At 42.8% G+C, this 20501-nt stretch overlaps 1 protein-coding gene and 1 gene segment (V, D, J or C); both read right to left on the bottom strand.

Annotated features, from left to right (window-relative positions):
• Positions 1–382: 382 nt before the first annotated feature.
• Positions 383–6732, bottom strand: LOC117039068. The segment is given in 3 exon segments: positions 383–941; positions 6371–6458; positions 6724–6732. Coding segments are annotated over 3 exon segments (417 nt in total).
• A 3201-nt stretch (positions 6733–9933) lies between these two features.
• LOC117061679 (immunoglobulin lambda-1 light chain-like) overlaps positions 9934–20501 on the bottom strand; it is a 332518-nt gene continuing 321950 nt past the window's right edge. The window contains exons 3-4 of the mRNA XM_033174615.1: positions 15234–15271; positions 9934–10480 (exon numbers count right to left, since the gene is read on the bottom strand). Coding sequence (XP_033030506.1) covers positions 10161–10480; positions 15234–15271 — 358 coding nt within the window. The 3' untranslated portion in view covers positions 9934–10160. The remainder of the gene's footprint in view (positions 10481–15233; positions 15272–20501) is intronic.

Genomic DNA, 20501 nt, shown 5'->3' on the forward strand with positions numbered 1-20501 from the left:
GGAAATGTCTGAAATACCCCCATAAATGATTCTGGCATGCACCCCAATCCCAAATCCACCTTTTCCATTTCCCAGGAGCTGAATTGGTAGGTGGGACTAAGAGAAACCCTGCTGATCTCCAGGAAAGCCACAGCCCACTGGTGTAGAAAACGCCCACCTAGATGGACCACTGGTCTGACTTGGGAGAAGGCCGCTTCCTACATTCTCATGAAGTCGCACTGCTTTTATCACTGCTGCTACCAGCTGTAGACCTGAGCTGAGTGCATTTTGGCTAACAGCACACTTCCTTCTGTATAGCACAGAGTGTAATATGAAAGGAAACCATGAACACAACCTGCTTGAAGGAGATGGAATAAATTAGTGGGTAAAGAAATCACACCGGTGAAATGTAGACATTTTATTAATTTGCAAACATTATAAGCCAACATACAAAGGAGATTCCAGGGAGAAGAGGAAGGGAGGAGATGTGGGGAGGGGAACGACATAGGAAGGAAACCAAACTTGATGGATCAATGTAGCATTAGAGGAAATCAGAGAATAAACTCGGCCCCCTTGAACATGAAAGGACTCTTTCTTCTCAGCTGCTGGAGGCATGAGGAACTCAGCAGACCCATCCAGCCTCTAGGCACACTCCGATCTCCTCACTTGCTTCTCAAAGGTCTTCCCTTCATGCGCCACTTTGCAGGTGACTGTGTCATAGCTCTCCCAATCAGACTTTCTCATGCTGAGGTAGCTGCTGGCTGCGTACTTGTCATTCAGCTTGGTGGGCTTGGTTGTCTCCACTCCAGAGGAGATGGTGGTGCCGTCAGCCAGCCAGGTAACTTGGGCGGAACCCGGGTAAAAGCCATCTATGAGACACACCAAGGTGGCTTTGTCTGAGCTCCTCAGTTCTGCTTGGGATGGTGGGAAGACGTTCACTGTTGGAGGTACTGTTGGCTGACCTGGAAGTCAAGGGGAAATCTGGTTAAGTGTTGTGTCTCAGGGAGCATCAAATATTTGACACATGTAACAATTTATTTGATTTCATAAAGGAAGCACTATCTGACTCTATTCCCCAAAGTTGTGTCCTGAAATGTTTTGTAAGGACATTTGACGATCTGGAAGCCATGTCAATCTCCTCCAAAAGCTTTTCTTCTCCCCCAGCCTCAAGAACGTTTGTAATACTGTCGCTTGTGAAGCCTTCTCCTCAATTTAACTGCTATTATGCATTATATCTTCTCAGAATGCCCTACCATTAAATATCATCTTGTCTATGGGGAATATTATATAATAGAGACATATGGGATTGTGAAATTTATATGATTTCATAAAGGAATTGCAATCTGATCCTATTTCCTTTTTTTTTTTTTAACCAAACGCCTCTGGAAGCCATGTCTTCTAGTTTGGGAAGGCTGTCTCCCAGTCGCCAAAGTGTAGGTCCTGGTTGTGCTGTAATCAGAGCAGGACACTCTGAGCTTGTTTCAGAAGCACCCTGTTCTTCCTTTTGGACTGATACAAGACACTGAATTTAACCCACCCTCAGCAGCTCACAAATAAAAATGGGCAGACACTCATTGGAACACCCCATTCCCACCTTAAGGATTGCTGGCCAAGCCATTCCCCTTGTTCCTCACCATTGCACATTGCTGGACAATCTGCCTGCTGGATTAGTTTGATTTGTAGAAGGGCTGCTTAAATATACTCTTCTGCTTAAATATATGCTGAGAACCTGCCTTCATTACAGTGATGCCCATTGGGACAGGTGCAGCAGAAAGCAAGGGAGACCAATGTTAGTGGAGTTGGAACCAGTGGCAGGCAAAGCCAAGTCATTCTAGTTTTGTCCCCATCCTCTTCCCTGCTGAGTACTAGAAGGGCAACAGTGAGACTAAGGAGGAAAAGCTGACAACCAGGGCCACCCCCGTAGTGGTTGTAAATAAGAAGGCAGTCATGTGAGCACTTGCTGAGGGCACATTGAGGTTGATGGGGCAGCCCCCTATTGACCCAAATGGATCAGCTTCCATTGCCTAGTCAGTGGGTGATTCAATATATGCTTCCATAGCTGCTTAATGGGTTAATGTGCCAAGCTGAGCACTCCTGAGTGTAAGTCTATAGAATCATAGATTTGGAGAGCCATAGAGAATGGGGAATTATGGAAGGGCTCCTGCAGGTTACCTAGTCCAATATCCTGCTTGCTGCAGGAGATCCAGAGCTAGAGTGATCTCAGCAGATCTCTGTCCAGCCTACACTTGAAGACTCACCACCTTTCTGGGTAATTATATCATGGTCCCCTTTATGACGGTCAACAAATCAGAAATCCTCTACGTAAGTGGTTGGTGTTGCTGAACTTCTCTCACTGTCTAGAAGCTTATCTTCCTCCAAACTTAATTGGATCTGCCCTTTGGGGCACCAGAGAACAGGCTGTCGTTCTCTTCTGGGCGATAGCCCTTCAGATATCATTCTTTATCCCCCAGGCTCAGCTTTTTCTTGTCCCAACTAAACATGCACAGTTTCTTCAAGTTTTTCCTCATTTTCCCCACCTCCCTGGCCAACTTTGTTGTACTTCTATAAACCAAGACCAATGCACTTGTATGGGCACAAGATACACCCATCCAGAAATCTAACTTGTACAGTGGAGGAAGCTGAATCATTGAACATTGAATATCTATTGTATTGGGATGTGAAAGATGTGGTTATTCAGATATGTTTGGGCTACGTCTCCCATAATCTCTGAGCATTTGCAATGCTGTCAGCAACTGATGGGAGCTCGACAATATCTGGAGGGTCACATGTTTCACGCCCAGCTGCTCAATAAGGCATCTCCCAAAGTTATGATGCGGACAAATACAGGAAACATTGACCAGGATCAAACACCAGAAAACCATACCTATCACTGGTAACTAAGGACAATTGGGGGTGTTAGGCTGCTCTCTGGTGAATGAATAAACTGTTATCATAATCTCATCACCACTGGCCACATTCTCAGCCCATCTTAGAAGACCAGATCTTTAAAATAGGATGTCCTAGAGGAATTAGCTTTGATATCACACAGAATTGTAAGAGAACACTACACGTTGTAGCAGCGTTTTTCCAACAGATGTATTTTTAAAAATATATATATGTTGATTCAATTCCAGTAAATGCATTGGAAGGGCTGGATTCTGCCGTTTACTCCTGCCATGGAATCACTAATATATTCTGGAAGAAGACATTCTCCCTAAAAAAATGAGTCTATCAAAACAGGGGGAACCTGTTTTGAGTCATTGGACTCAACTCCCCGTAGTTTTGTCCAGCACGGCTAATGGCCAGGGTTATTGTGAGCTGCAGCCCAGAAAAATCTGGAGGAGTCACAGGTTTTCCCATCCTTGCAATGAACTGATGGACAATTCTGGGTGCAATCTAAGAAGAGTTTCTCTTGGAGAAACCTCTTTGAAAATAATTCAATGTGGTGACATTGTGGAAGCTCAAAATCAGTTCCAGCGAACCCTTCTCAGAAAGGATGCTTGGACCCCAATGCCTTCTATACCCAGCCTACTTCAGAATATCAGATCTTTAAAATAGCATGCCTCAGAGGAATTAGCTTTGAGATCAAACACTTAAGCATGCAGATTCAAGTCAACGTGTGAAAAACCTAATACAAGAATAACACAGCATCGGAAAATAAGAGCTCTGCTGGATCAGGGTTGCAATGGCCCATCAAGTCCTCCAGTCTGCTCTAACAGTGATCAACAGCACTCTCCCCATTTGGGAGTCCAAGCAATGGCCATTTTTGCTTGCTGACACAGCCATATAGAGGGGAAAGACAGCATTTCATTCCTGTAATCAAGCCTTAAATCTGAATCTGGAGGATAAAACCTCGAGGAGGGAAGATGTTTTTCTCTGGTTCCTCCTTCCCCTCGCTGCCAACTGCCTCACACTGTTCAGAAGGTCCCAGAACCATCTGGAATGAATTTCAAGCCGAGGGAGACCTCAGTTGGGTGGGGTAAATCAGAGAAAACTCTGTCCCCTTCTCATATGTTAGCTGATGCCTCCACTGAATGCAGAATAGGAGTTGGGTTTTTATCCTAATAATAATAATAATAATAATAATAATAATAATAATAATATATTTCAACCATGGTCAGAGAAAAAGAACAAACCTCTGAATAAGACATCCTATTGTCAGGTGTTGTAGTCAGGTAACAGGGATACATTAATCGGTCAATTTTAGTTTCTTATTTTCCTGGGCTTAAGTTAAGTTTCCCATTTTTTCAAATCAGTTCACGTTCATCATCTTTCCCCCCAACATACACACATTTCCAAGCAGATTTACCCCTCTTTGTATAGCCCCATTTGCACAATGCATTTAAAATAGGATCAAAGCACTCTAAATAGTCATGGCTTCCCCCAAAGAACTCTGGGAACTGTAGTTTGGAAAGTTTGCAGAGAGATTTTAGGATCCCTCTATTCCCCTCACAGAGCGACAATTCCCAGAATTCCCACGGGAGACAAACTGATTGTTAAACCCCTCTAGGTCTGAAGGTGTCACAGCGGTCCTAAGACCTCCCTGGGCTTTCTCCTTTTTAATGCATGACTTATAATGATCAGTATCATTTATACACCTATTTGGAAATCTGCCTATATTAGGATTAATGGAATATTCTTATTGCCAGTGCCAGCTGGGTTGCATGCAACTCAGTTTTAATCACAAAAGACCCACTGAAATGAATGAACACAAGTCTTTTATGCCTGCAATTGGTTTACTCCAAGCAGGACTAGTATTAGATACAACCTGGTGTCTTTAGCTTTGCTCCTTCCTTTTATATTTGCAAATTAAAAAAACGAACAAAGGGAAGAAAAGTACGCACATATTTTTTTCCAGTGAGACCAACATTAAGTTTAGGGTGTGAGAATTGAGATGAAAGAAATAGGGAAACTGGTTAATTCCCTCTCCTGCTGCGCCTCTATTTCAGTTAAAAAATGAAGCTTGCTGCATTTGATTCCATCGTGCCCCTTAAATCTCAGGTGATCTGATTCTAGATATATCAGTTTAGATCTCTCTTAGCCTTCTTGCATAACCCTCACTCCAACTCTTTCCTAAAAACCCATTCAGTTTTGCTGAAATGTGTAGACTGTGGTTTACATTTTAGATGGCTACATTTCATTTTTTTTTATCTGTACCTGTCAACTAAAATTTTGAACATCTTCAGATTTTTTTCTAAAAGTAGTTTGGAGCCTGCGTCTGTAGATTACTGAGTTTAAAACAACAACAACAACAACAACCAGTTCTTTTGAACAGAATCTGTTCTATTATTCTAGATAGGAAGACCCAAAATAGAAAAAGTGAAGAGAGCCACATTAGTTCCTAAGAAAAATTCAGAAATCTACAGTAGGACTATACATTTATAAACCTAGCCCAAATGTCACAAGGCAGTCTTCAAGTTTATTAGTTCGTTCTCCAGAATGGTCTGGAAAGCTGAGATTCTCCACACTATTTTATGACATTTTGGTTGGTCTCTTGCACTAATATGGATTTTGGAGCCCAATTAGAAACTTCTCCAACCTGCCGCATAAATCATATTGGGTACCTGGAAGGAACACTACAACTCAAATTTACTTCTCTGACATCTTTTGCACCCAACAGTAAGATTATGTCAAGGTTAGCTGGGAAGGGGAAATGGATAGGATATTTTCAAAGATTGTCACAATGACCCACCAATAATTTCCCAGTGTTATTGAAGAGAGAAGAGGCATGCAAATGGATTTGCACCATCCCGCTCTGGCTAGGATTACAAATACAGTTTCTATTAAAGGCTCATTGTAAACTAAACAACAGAAACCCTAAGGTCAGCTTTATAGTCGGAGAAGGAAAAGAGGGCAAAAACGATGGAAATGTTAAAATATTGTCACAGGTGTGGAAAGGGTTGTGATAAATTCAGTGACTTACCTGTGATGGTCAGTTGGGTCCCTCCTCCGAAGATGTACCACAATGACACACAGCTGTACAAAAACCTGCCGTCCCTTCACAAGGCCATTGAAAACTATCCCATATGGGATTAGGATGGGTAATAGGGCAACTTTTGCTTTCCTTACAGTGACATTACAGCTCAGTTTTACTTCTTTACCATCTTTTGCACCCAATGGTTCAGCCACCAAGGATATTTTGATATCTTTTCCCCCTAATACTGTCACAATGAAGAATCCCCCGTCCACCCACAACTTTCCAGTGTTATTGAGGAGAGAAGAAACCTGTAAAATGGGTTTGGACAATCCTGCTCTGGCTAGGATTTCAAATGCCGTTTATAGTAAATTCTCATTGCAAAGTAAATGACAGCCAGAGAAGGAAAAGGGGCAAAGGTGATGTTAAAATATTGTCACAGGTGTGGAAAGGGTTGTGATAAATTCAGTAACTTACCTGTGACAGTCAGCTGGGTCCCTCCTCCGAAGATGAACCACAGTGACACAGCTTGACAAAAACCTGCTGTTCCTTCACAATGGGGCAACTATCCCATTTGGGAATAGAATGGGCAATAGGAGAACATCTATTGTCCTTACGGTGACATATTTTTCCTCATCCCTGAAGAAGTTTATTTTTAATAGATTTATAAGCCGCTTTCCCCAGAAATCCAATGTTTCATAAAGTGGTATACAAAACCAGTCAAAACAAGCGGTTCAAATACAATTTAAAAGAATGCTTAGAGTTAATTTGAACATGCAATGAAATATTGCACATAGCAGTATGTTTGGGAAGAAAAATGTCATACTTACCTGGCTCATCTCTGGGCAAGGCAGATACAGTCTGTGCTGAGTATCTGGAAGAATCTCTGGACTTCCAAGTAGTTCTGTTCCACAAGTTATTCATTCTAAATGTAAGGAGTATTATAGATGAATTTCTCTGGTCCATGGGAAGGCACTGTGGTGCCCTTCACTTCCTGTGGACTACAACTCATATCATCCCTAAGCATTGACCATCCTAACTGTGGATGATGGGCATTGTAGTCTTAAACACCTGGAAGCCACCATGTTATCTACCTCTGCTTTAGTCATCCTAACTAGATCTCTGTAGAAGAATCAAACCATTGTTACCACTGCCTTGTTTTGCGCAGCAGATGTTGGCTCTGTTTCTTACAAGAGGCCTCACAAGTGAATTAATCTACAAGCAGTGAAGCTTTGTCTGTGCCACACTAGTTTCTTATAAATTAAACTCAATGCACTGGTGCTTAAATATGAACTTCCCTAATCAGCTACAGGTATGTTTCAGAGAATACAGTTATCATTGATTTAAAGATGAACTTGTTATTGAGTTTTGAGAAGTACCACTGAATTTCTTTTATTTAGGGTGAAATATAGATGCATCCATTGATGCATAATCCGGCACTTAGGATTTGTGGGTAGAAGAAAACTCTTGTTTGCTTCTATGGCTTCTGACTTCTCTCATTTGCACACTGTCCAACTTTCTGTGTGAAATAATGCAGGCCTGGGAAGTACTTCGATCTGAATTGCACTGCACCATAGATTTTGTGGTCAGCACCATGGATTTCATAGATAGAAGGCAACCGGAGCAGACTTTTGTGCAGACTTCTGCAAAGCCGATCATCACAAACGGATTGCTTTTATGATTCTGATTTATGTATCTCATTTGAGCGGCAATCAGTTCCAAGGTAGAGAGTTCACCTGTTGAACCATCCATGAGGTTCAGCCGTGGTCACCTGGTCAGCAAGTTAGCTTGGACCATGTCTGCTTACATATGTTGAGGCCTAAATAACAGTGGGTGCGCATGAAACGATGCCCATGGCACATTGGGCTCCTTTGGGAGGAAGGACGGGTTAGACAGACTGTAATAAACAAATGATGCTGCAGAAGGCCTCTTTGAAACCTTGTAGATGTGCATTTTGATCATAATTGCACTGTTGTGTCCATCATAGGCAGAAACCAGGGGAGATGCAGTGCTGGGGTGAATCTGTGAGCATGAGGAAGGCAGTTACCTTAGGAGATGTGGCATGGAATGGAAGACAACTTTGGTCAAGAGAACTCTGGCTTAAGTAGGGCCTGGCTGGATGCCGAGGAGAGGTGAGATGCACCAACTGGACAACAATGAGACTGAGGAGGAGGAAGCTGAAACCCATTGGACGGGTCGGAAATAAAAAAGTGGGAGCTGGCTAAGGAGAGACCTGCTTGTTCAGCTGGTGTAAATCCTCACCATTTGATGCTCACTGACATTTGATACCCATCATAGGTTTTTCTCCCTGGCACCCTGGGTTCCCTAGCACCCACAAAATTCCCCAAAGGGGCTGGGCACCCACAAATTTCTGTGCCAGGGCCATGAACGCTTCATTGCACCCACGGTGCCAGACACCCACATTCGCGGGTCAAGTTGGCGCTCCTGATACCCAATGTGTACATATTGCTCAGAAGCAGCCATAAACATCTTCCAAGGACATGGGTATCTCTCTTTCCCCCTCTTCCCCTGTCAGGTTGCTGTCAGCAGCTCCTGGCTGGTTGGCCAGGAAAGTTTCTTACTGTCCTTTTTTATTTCAATATCACAGAGAGAGGCTATAGAACCCAGCCTCTGGGATAATGGTGTTGTCTCGAGTGAATCTCCACCCCCATCTCTCTCACTTCCTCATTCATTACTTCTATCGGTGCTGCTACGTGCCCTCTGCCTTTGAGCTCTTTGCTCTCCTACTTTTAAGACTCACCAGGTTTGGGGAGATGGAGGGTCTGGGATGCTTTCTAATGACACCGTGTCAGCCAGGAGTTGCTCCGGTTCTGCCTCCTTCTCTTCTTGTCTCATGATTTCCCAACTTTTCCCCTCATCTGCCTCTGAGCTGTGACTTCCCTCAAACCTCTGTTGTAGATCTATACAGTCATCCACTTCCTCCTCCCTGGAGGGATCAGGACAAGAAGGGGGTCTCCACCATTCCTCCTCTACCCAGTCCCTGACATCCCCCGGATTGTTGTTGTTGTTCAGTCATTCAGTCGTGTCCGACTCTTCGTGACCCCATGGACCAGAGCACGCCAGGCACGCCTATCCTTCACCGCCTCTCGCAGTTTGGCCAAACTCATGTTAGTAGCTTCGAGAATATCGCCCCAGATAGCCTAATTCAAATAGGAGTGTGCAGAAAGCTGGGAACAAGATGTGCAGTGGCAATTCCTTCATGGGCTACCTCACGACAGTATTGTGCATCAAACTGGGACACACATATTTATGGTATAGGCAGGGTGACTGCAATCTGAAGGAAACTGGAAGCTTACCAAAATCCTGCCCCATAGCTGTTGCTTTATGCCAGGGGTGGGCCCTGCAGATGTTGTGGGACTCCAGTTTGCATCCCACTCAGCCAGCATAGCCAATGGCCAGGGATGATGGGAATTATAACAACTCAAGGGCCACAGGTCAGTCACAAGGTACAAGGATTTCTACTTTTACTCCATATCTGCTAATTTAGTGTGTATATTGATAAGGTATTGGCTAACAGCTTCCCAGTGGTTATGGAATTTTATTTTCTATTACTGTATACTCTGGAGAAACCCATGATTTTAATTCACTAGAGCCTAGTACCTCTTCATTAAACATCATGAATGAAATGAGTGCTCCACAGAGTGGAAAGAAGAACATGTTGGATTGTAAGTGTTGGGAATGCTTGAAACATTCACCAGAAATGAATGTGGGATGCATCCCGATCTGAAATCAATCTTTTCCATTTCTCAAGACCTAAATGGGTAGGTAGGACTAAGAGAAAACCCTGCCTAATCTCCAGGAAAGCCACAGCCCACCGGTGTAGAAAATGCCCACCTAGATGGACCACTGGTCTGACTTGGGAGAAGGCCGCTTCCTACATTCTCATGAAGTTGCACTGCTTTTGCCACTGCATTTTGGCTGAGTAACAGCACACTTTCTTCTGTAATATGACAGGAAACCATGAGTGCAACCTGCTTGAAGGAGATGGAATAAATAAGTGGGTCAAGAAAAAACACCAGTGAAATGTATGACATTTTATTAATTTGCTAACATTATAAGCCAACATACAAAGGAGATTCCAGGGAGAAGAGGAAGGGAGGAGATGTGGGAAGGGGAACGACACAGGAGGGACACCAGACTGGATGGATCAACGTAGCATTAGAAGAAATCAGAGACTATGAATATGAAAGGACTCTTTCTTCTCAGCTGCTGGAGGCATGAGTAACTCAGCAGACCCATCCAGCCTTTAGGCACACTCCGATCTCCTCACTTGCTTCTCAAAGGTCTTCCCTTCATGCGCCACTTTGCAGGTGAATAAGTCATACCTCTCCCAGTCAGACTTTCCCATGCTGAGGTAGCTGCTGGCTGCGTACTTGTCATTCAGCTTGGTGGGCTTGGTTGTCTCCACTCCAGAGGAGATGGTGGTGCCGTCAGCCAGCCAGGTAACTTGGGCGGAACCCGGGTAAAAGCCATCTATGAGACACACCAAGGTGGCTTTGTCTGAGCTCCTCAGTTCTGCTTGGGATGGTGGGAAGACGTTCACTGTTGGAGGTACTGTTGGCTGACCTGGAAGTCAAGGGGAAATCTGGTTAAGTGTTGTGTCTCAGGGGAGCATTAAATATTTGACACATGTAATATTCATTTGATTTCATAAAGGAAGCACTATCTGACTCTATTCCCCAAAGTTGTGTCCTGAAATGTTTTGTAAGGACATTTGACTATCTGGAAGCCATGTCAATCTCCTCCAAAGCTTTTCTTCTCCCCCGGCCTCAAGAACCTTTTTAATACTGTCGTTTGTGAAGCCTTCATCTCTGTTTAACTGCTATTATGCATTACCGGTATATCTTCTCAGAATGCCCTACCATTTATATCATATGGATGTATCCTATGATGGAAACTGCCATTTAAATTTCCCATAATGTTCCTGATGTTGCATTACTCTGAGGTACTGTGAGCAAATTTCAATGGTGGCTCCTGGAACCATGTTTTTAGAAAGAGGAATCATTGAGCTGGGAGCGGGGCCATGTGAGCTTGAAGACCCTTTCCAGCTCTTCATGATTCTCCAAAAATTGCCATGGCGAACCAGACCTTAATGCTTCACTGCACTAATATATTGTTGTGCAATAAACACATAATTGAACCTGTATATTTGATCTATGAAGCAACACAGCCATCTTGGCACCCCTGAGCTGTGGTGATGTGTAAGAGGAAGAATTGATTCTATTTCCTTCCCATTACAGTGCATTAGTCTGGTTGGGGATATCTGCATTTAGAATACCATAGTGCATATCACTTGATGAGAGGAAGGTGTAGAGCATACATCTATGCTAATGGGGGAGATTACAGCAAGTGGTCTCCATGCAAAAGGTCCTGGACTAACATTTCTAGGTAGGGCTTGGAAAAATTCTTAACTTCTGTCCTTTCATCTCCACTCTATAAACTATTGATGAGTTAAAACCAATTAACACAAAGATAAAACAAAGTCAAGACTAATTTAGAAACTGGAGAGCTGCTTAGCAACTGGGATATACACCCCTGCTTGATTTGCTCTTTTAAACCCACATATTTATGCTGACAGCCATAGCAAAGGAGAGATCCACAAAGCACCTTATTTGTTCTTGTACACATGGCGAACTATCATTGTCAGGAGTGCCGACTTGGTCCCACGACTGTGGTTGCCCGGGGCCATGGGTGCCGTGCAGCGTGCATGGCCCTGGAACTGAAATTTGTGGGTGCCCAGTCTGTTCATGGGAAATTTTGTGGGTGCTCAGGCACCCAGGGCCCCAGGGGGTCGCCACCTGTGTTCATTGCATATAAGTATTTGAAAGACTATACAACGAGCCTTTATGGATGTGGTCAAAAGTAGGGTTGGCATATTCCAAAAGTAGGGTTGCCTTTTTATTTTTGAGCTTTTTTGGGGGAACATCTCCCCCATAAAATTAGCTTTTGGACTTCTTTTTCCAATTTTGAAGCATTATTCTAAAAATTAAAAAAATTAAAAATTGCCCTAGCTACCATACGCCTCAGCAATTCCCGGACGCCATTTTGGAAGTCCGATTCCCAGACTTTGACAGCAGAGCCCATATCATTTGACAATCTGAGAGCTACACTGCTACATGCACTTTTGATTCCCAGCAACTGCTATTGAGAGACAGCCTCCAATGATGGATAGAGAACATAGCATTAAAACAGAAGAAGAGTTCAGCTGGATGAGGATTGCAAAGGCCTAGTATCTAGTCCTCTAGCCTGCTCTCAAAGCGGTCAACCTGATGTCTATGGGAAGCTTGCAGGCAGGAACAGAGGGCGACAGCACCCTCCCCAATTGGGAGTCGGAGCAACGGCTATTCTTGCCTGCTGACAGGGTCATTTGGGGGATAAGGCAGTGCTCCATTTGGGGGATAAGGCAGTGCTCCACTTTTGTGAACAAGCCTTAGCTCTGAATTTGGAGGATAAAGATCCTGAGGCGGAATCCATTCCAGTTCTGTGAAGACACTATCTATGAACATAGAAAGGGGGAGAGGATTTTCTCTGCTTTCCCCTAGCTGCAAACTGCCTCGCACTGTTCAGAAGGTCCCACAAACCCCTGGAATGGATCTCAAAGGTTGGGGGGGGCACACTTGGGTAGGGAAAATTAGAGAAAACTCTGTCCCCTTCTCATATGTCAGCAGATGTCTCCACTGAAAGCAGAAAGGGAGCATTGGTTTTTATCCTTTTTTTTTTTTTTAAAAAAAAGCAATCGTCATAATAAAATGATTTCAACCATGTTAAAAAGAGAAAGACAACAAACAACTCTGAATAAGATGTCTTACTGGTAAGTTGTCATCCGGTAATAGGGAAGCGTTAATCTTCTCCATTATAGTTTCTCATTTTCTTGGGCTTATGTTCAGTTTCCCATGTTTCAAATCAATTCACGGGTTTATTTATTTTTTTGTCCTCACAAAATGTTCACCAGTTTTTCTCCCGCCACACACAGTACATATATTTACAAGCACTTTTACGTTTCTTTGTACAGCTCCATTTGCACCGTACAAAAAGTGCAAGGTTTTTTAGCGGGGGCGATTAGAATAAAAATCTATTATTTGATTAATGATGTAAACCCCAAAAGGCACCGTATTTTTTTCCGTGATAAGACGCCCCTATGTATAAATGCCCCTATTTTGGGTACTCCAAATTAAGAAAATACCCTCAGCACTACCTGTGTTTAAGACGAGCCCCAATTTTAAACAGAATTTTTGGGTTAAAAAAAACAACCTAGCCTTATACATGGAAAAATGCAGTATTTTCTATAGTTAAGTTTTTACATCTTCAGTACATTTTATTTTAATTTATTGCTATGGCTAGTGGCTGATGCAAATAAAGATTCCATTTGTATCTATCTATCATCTATCTATCTATCTATCTATCTATCTATCTATCTATCTATCTATCATCTCTCTCTCTCTCTCTCTCTCTAGCATATACTATCTATCTATCATCATATATCTATCTATCTATCTATCTATCTATATATCTATCTATCTATCTCTAGCATATCTCTATCTATAGCAACTCTCTCTCTCTCTCTCTCTCTCTCTCTATCTATCTATCTATCTATCTATTATCTATCTCTAGAATATCTCTATCTACTCTAGCATCTATCTATCTATCTATCATCTATCTATCTATCTATCTATGAATTTAAAGTAGGCTCAAAGCATTCTAAACAGTCATGGCTACCCCAAAGAACCCTTGGAACTGTAGTTTGGAAGGTTACTGAGAGATTTTAGGACCCCCTATTCCCTCACACAGCTATAATCCTCAGAGTTGCATGGGAGACAGATTGATTGCCGAACCCCCTTGGCCTGAAGGTCTCGTCGTAATCTGAAGACCACCATCCCTCGTGCTTTCTCCCTTTAATGCATGACTTATAGCTATCAGTCTCATTTAGCTACCTATTAGGACATGTGGACATGCCTATATTAACAGATTAATGGAATATGTCATCTGGGTTGCACCCAACTCAGTATTAATCCATGCCAATCAACTGAAATTAATGGAGTTAAATTTGTTCATTCAGCAGGTCTACTCTGAGCAAGGACTAGTATGGGGTGCAGCCCATGTTTTTTTTTCTTCCTTCTTTTATTTTTGTTATATTACCAGAAGATGTTCCGAAAGAAAGAAAGAACGAAAGAAAGAAAGGAAAGAAAGATAGAAGGAGAAAGGAAAGGGAAAGAAAGAAAGAAAAAGAAAAGAAGAAGGAAAGAAAAGAAAGAAAAGAAAGAAAGAAAGAAGTGTATATATTTTCCAGTGGGGCCAGCAGTAAGTTTAGGATGCAGCAATTGAGACTAGGGAATTAAGTTAATAAACTTTGCTGCTGTGCCTCTACTTCAATTAATAAATTAAGTCTGTGCAGTTGATTTAACAACAAAGGAAAAGTCAGGAGATCTATGGGTTTCTTGCTTTCAACCTCCGATGCACTCTGAATTGCAAAGCTGTCGCTCCAGTTAGTTCCCAAACCCATTCAGTTTTGGTGAAATTTTATGCACTGAGTTGACCCTGGTTTCCATTTCAGATGATTGCATTCGTTTTGTAGAATGCAGAGAGTCCTGGTTCTCTTAGATTGGGAGCATGTTGCTCTGAACTGCAGAGCTATCTAGAAACAGAATCTATTCTATTCCTCTGCTCAGGAAGTCCCAAAATGAAAATACAAAACCAGAAAAAGTAAAGGGAGCCACATTAGAAAACAAAACCCAGATCCAACCACTTTATAAAGTGGGCCAAAATGTCACAATGTAAGGTGCAAATGTTTAAGTCGTCCAGAATGAAGAGTTCTGGAAACGTGAAACGCTTCACGCTATTTTGTGACATTTTGGTTGGTGTATTGCTTTAACGTGAGGTTTGGAGCACAATTCGGGGTTTTTTCCAACCTGCCCTTAAGTCATATCGGGTACCTGGAATAGCACAGCTCAGATTCCCTTCTCTGCCATCTTTAGCATCCACCAGTAAAAATTATGTCTGAGTTTAGCCACCACAGAGATTTGCAAAAAATGATTTCCAAAGAGAGTCACATTGACCTAGACTAAGGAAAAGAATTTCCCACCCCACCTGAAATAACTATCCAATGTTCTTGAGGAAAGAAGAGGCAGGTAACATGGTTTTACAACATCCCGTTCTGGCTAGGAATACAAGTACGTTTTCTATGAATGGCTCATTGTAAACTAAACAACAAATGCCCTAAGGTCAGGTTTACAGTCAGAGAAGGAAAAGAGGGCAAAAATGATGGAAAGGTTAGAATATTGTCACAGGTATGGAAAGGGTTATGATAAATTCAGTGACTTACCTGTGACAGTCAGCTGGGTCCCTCCTCCGAAGATCCACCACAGTGACACACAGCTGTACAAAAACCTGCTGTCTCTTCACAAGGAGAGAGAAGCCGTTGACACCTTTCCCATTTGGGAATAGAATGGGCAATAGGATAACTTCTGTTTTCCTTACAGTGACATATTTCCCCTATTTCTTAAGAAGTTATGAAAAAATTAATTTATAAGCTACTTTTCCAAGAGATTGAATATTTCATAAAGAGGTGGACGAACACAAATTGAAAACAAGCAGTACAAATGAGCCATCTTTTAAACAGAGTCAACGGAACACACAGTGTTACCTTGGTTCTCAAACTTAATTTGTTCCAGAAGCCCGTTCCAAAACCAAGGCACTCCAAAACCAAGGCATGCTTTCCCAAAGAGATTAATGTAAAATGGATTAATCCGTTCCAGACTTTTAAAAACAACCCCTCAAACAGCAATTTAACACGAATTTTTACTATCTAACGAGACCGTTGATCCATAAAGTGAAAGCCATAATCAATATACTGTATTATAAAATAAATAAAACAGTATTGTAAATGATACAAATTAAAATTAATTGTTTTTCTTACCTGCACTGATGATAGTCATTGTTTGGATGGGGGGGGGGCTGTTATCCATTTCCGCAGTCACACAACCAATCCATCAGTAGTTGAACTGGGTTCCACACAAAAACAAATGAACAGAAAAAAGCCTCAAAAACAAAAACGCAAAATAAATAGCAAAAACAAAAGTGCCAAACTTAATTCGTTCTGGAAGTCCATTTGATTTCCGGATGTTCGAAAACCAAGGCGCAGCTTCTGATTGGTGCAGGCGCCCTGGAAATAATAGCTGACACTTACATCCAGATTTTCAGTGTTTGAGAACCAAGGTGTTTGAGAACCAAGGTACCACTGTACAATTAAAAATATAGTTAATGGTGTTTTGGAAGAAAGATGACATAATGACCTGGTTCACCTGTGGGAACAGCATTCCTGGATTCTGTTTGGCAGCCAGAAGAATCTCAGGTCTTCCAAGGAGTTCTGTTGCCCATTATTTCTCTCTTGATGTTGGGATGAGATCCTTTGGTCCACCAGTAGCCAAGGCAGTGTCCCCCATGTGACTGCAACCCCCTTCATCCCTGACCATAGGCCATCCTAATTGTGGATGATGGGAGTTGTAGTCCAAACACCTAGAAGGTTACCAGGACTTTGCTACTTCAGTTTGGTTTCTGGAGGAGAATCAAAGAATTGGTACCACTGTCTCATTTAGTCCAGAAGATGTTGGCTCTGCTTCTGACAAGAGGCATCACAAGTGAATCAGTCTGTAGGCAGTGAAGCTTTGTCTGTGCCACAATAGTTTCTTATAAATTAAACTCAATGCACTGGACCGTTCCTTGGAGTTCAAGTATGAACTTCCTTAATTAGCTGCTAGTAGGTCTCAGAGAAAACACTTATCACAGATTTTTTTAAAAAAACTTGTACATTGAGTTCTGAAAGCTGCCTCTGAATTTCATTTATTCAGGGTGAAATATAGATACTTCCACTAATGCATAATCCTGCACTTCAAATTTGCAAATGGAAGAAAACTCTCCATTGCTTCTATGGGTCTCTGTCTGGTCTTTGACAATAATAAGGATTGATTGATTGATTGATTGATCTATGTGTTCTGACTTCTCTCACTTGCACACTGTTCATTTTTTTGCCTGTTATCATTATTTATTCTGTGTTTCTTGTGACGAAGGGTGTTATATGCATCTAATATAATATAATAATATAACAATAACTTGATCTTTTATGCAAGTGTTTTGATCAGAACGGCACTGCACCATGGATTTTGTAGTCAGCCCCATGGATTTCGTAGATAGAAACCAACAGGAGTAGACTTTTGAGCAGACTTCTCGGAAGATGGCTATCATAAACCCATTGCTTTCTGATTTATCCCACTCCTTTGAGTGGCCACTGATTCCAGGGTGAAGAGATTCAGAATACATGGGGCAGCATCCATGGGGTTCAGCAGTCTGCAACCTCATCCTCAATTTATTTGTATGCTGCTTTTCCATAGTTGAAACCCTGCTCAAGTAGTTCTGTTGCTTAGCTTAGCCTGGACCACGTTTGCTGGCGCTGAGACCTAATTAACAGCTGGTGCACATGGCCTGATGGCCATTGCCATTCTGGGCATCTTTGGGAAGAAGGCCAGAGTACAATAAAAACAAACAAACAAACAAAAAAGTAAATACATGAATAAATAATACTGCAAAATGGCCTGTCTAAAGTATTGTAGGTGTGCGTTTTGGCAGCAATTGAACTGCACTATATATGGGTTTTCAGTCTATCACAGGCAGAAACCTAGATTGATGCAACATAGACAGTTCCCCATTGTCACTGGTCTTTTGCTTCCTGGCCCTTGCGGGGGGGGGGGGGGTTTCCACAACTGTAGAGTTGGAAGCGTCACCTAGTCCAACCCCCGTGATGTGATGAAGGGAATCCCCAGAGAAGCTGCGACTTGAATGGAAGTCAGCTTTGGCCAAGAGAATTCTGGCTCATGGTTTAAGAAGGCCCAAATGTGCCCTTCGTGGGGCTGATAGGACAGAAGGTAGGGAGACCATCAGTAGGTGGAGTTGGAGCCAACAGCAGACAGAGGAAGATACAACCGATTCTGGTTTTCTCGACACCCCCTGCAAGTCCTACAAGGAAAATAATGGGACTAAGGAGGAGAAAGCTGACAGTCAAGGCCACATTTTAAACTGGCAGGCAGGTGGGGGCTGGCTAAGAACGGGATGGAGTTGGTGAGACAATGCTCCATTCATTGTGTTGATCTCACCTTCATAGGGGAGATGTTTTGGGCACAGTCATAAAACACCTGTCCAACAAGGAGGGACTCCTTTCTAGTTTTCAGGAGGTTTTAGTGGTAATCTCCTTTAGGGTAGGAAGACTGGCATCTTACAAGGTTCACTGGTGTTTTCCCATTTAAGTTCTGGTCTGAGCCTTGCCTCTTTATGTTCAGAGCTAACTAACAGCTGGTGCCTATGGAAGGAGGATCATGCAGATACAGCTGGAAATGGAACTTGCATGATGACTAGCACTCTCCCCACACCCCTTGCTGCCGCCATACTTAATCTGTAAAATATGTCGTTCCGGAGATTGCAAGATGCTATCACCAGCAGCGTGGACCCCCAGCATTTATCTGACTGTGCCAGCCCTGGTAATATGAAGAACGGAACTGATGGAACGAGGATTTAGTTTGACATCGACATCAACCCAATTCAGATCAATTCTGATCCGAAGTTGCATGGCAGGACTTCCCCCCAAGAACAAATTCTAGAATGAATGGATGATTCTCTGGGAACCATTCTGTAAAATGTGGATGATTCCTCATAGGGAGGCAATATTGGTCTCCTGTGAGTTGAATTTAGGTGTAAGTCTGCCAACAACTAAAGTAGAATTTGTCATTGTTACCCTGCTGTCTCTGAAGCATACCTGCTGGTCCAATGTTTCTTTTTTGACAATATTTTTTAATGAGTTTTCAATTTCCATAATCCAATGGTAGCCTCATTATAGCAACGCCAAATTATGATAAATTAATAATCCCAATCATTCAGATGCCAAATTATATAATTTAGGTGGCCTCCGGCATACTAGAATGGATTATTTGCTTTGTTTCTGCATTCCAAAATCTTATTCATCGCAATTACATTCCATTCAAAATAACAATCCTTTATACAACAACTGCAATATTAATGACATCCATTTGTCTTGACACATTAAATGATTTATAAAGCTATAGGTGAAGCATTCAAACTATATCCTTATTCTTCCTGTGTGTGACAGTGATTCTATCTGTGGTGTTCCTTCCTGTCCTTGTAAAATGTTACGTCTATCGTTTCCCAGCTGTTGATGCTCTCCATCATGTCTTGGGCAAAACTCCCGCTTGTCCAATGTGGGAAACAGACTAGACTAGGTGGGTATTTGGTTTGATCCACCAGGAGAATACTATAGATGAGGAGCTATGGAAAATCCCCTGGGAAAAAAGGTTTCCCTCCCCCAATTTTTATAGTGCAGTGGTACCTCTGGTTACAAGCTTAATCCGTTCTGGTCTCCGGAGGTCCGTTCGTAACTGGAAACTGTTCTCAACCTGAGGCTCGCTTTCACTAATGGTGCCTCACATCCCAGGGAAAAGGTCGCAACCAGGAGCAACTACTTCCGGGTTAGCAGAAAAAATAAGTAGAAAAAAACAGTAAATATATTTATAAGCCCCCCCCTCCCCCATTTTTGACTCCTCCTTCCAGGTCTTTACAACTCTGGTCAGGAGTCATCTGACATTGTGAAATGAAGGGGTGAGATGGGCCCAAAGTGGTGGTGAGGGTTTATACAAGTCAATAAACAGGTTACATTGTTGTTGTTGTTCAGTCGTTCAGTGGTGCCCAACTCTTTGTGACCCCATGGACAAGAGCACGCCAGGCATGCCAATCCTTCACTGCCTCCCGCAGTTTGGCCAAACTCATGCTAGTCGCTTCGAGAACACCGTCCAACCATCTCATCCTCAGTCGTCCCCTTCTCCTTGTGCCCTCCATCTTTCCCAACATCAGGGTCTTTTCCAGGGAGTCTTCTCTTCTCATGAGGTGACCAAAGTACTGGAGCCTCAACTTCAGGACCTGTCCTTCCAGTGAGCACTCAGGGCTGATTTCTTTAAGGATGGATAAGTTTGATGTTTTTGCAGTCCATGGGACTCTCAAGAGTCTCCTCCAGCACCATAATTCAAAAGCATCAATTCTTCGGTGGTTACATATGGAATACCAAATGGTTCAGAGAAGACAGTGCTTTGAGACTCATCCTCCTCTGAGGCAGCCATAGACATCTTTTTAGACCTTTGACAGTTCTCACTCTTTGTCAGGGAGAATTTGGAGGAGCAAGTGACAGAAGAGGCAGAGCTGGGGCTCGGGGATGCCGTGGAGCCTTTCAACCGCCCAGGGACAGAGGAAGTGGAAGAGAGGGCGGAGATTAGCCAGGAGGAGGAAGAGCTCAGGGATGCTGCAGAGCCCTCCAACTGCCTAGAGGCTCGGGAAGGGAGCTCAGGCTCTAGAAGTGAAGGGGCTTTCAAATCAGCACAGACAAGGAGGGAAATGAAATGTAAGGATCAAAGACGTCTTGCGCGATTCCCACGCCTACTTAGTTGGTGTGGGAATCGAAGGAAGCCACTTCCTGAATCTGACTCAACGGGTTTGGACGTGTAATCCTGAACTGTAGCTGTTTGTTGTACATATGTAA

Source organism: Lacerta agilis, chromosome 17 (assembly GCF_009819535.1).
Source record: "Lacerta agilis isolate rLacAgi1 chromosome 17, rLacAgi1.pri, whole genome shotgun sequence".
NCBI lineage: Eukaryota > Metazoa > Chordata > Lepidosauria > Squamata > Lacertidae > Lacerta > Lacerta agilis.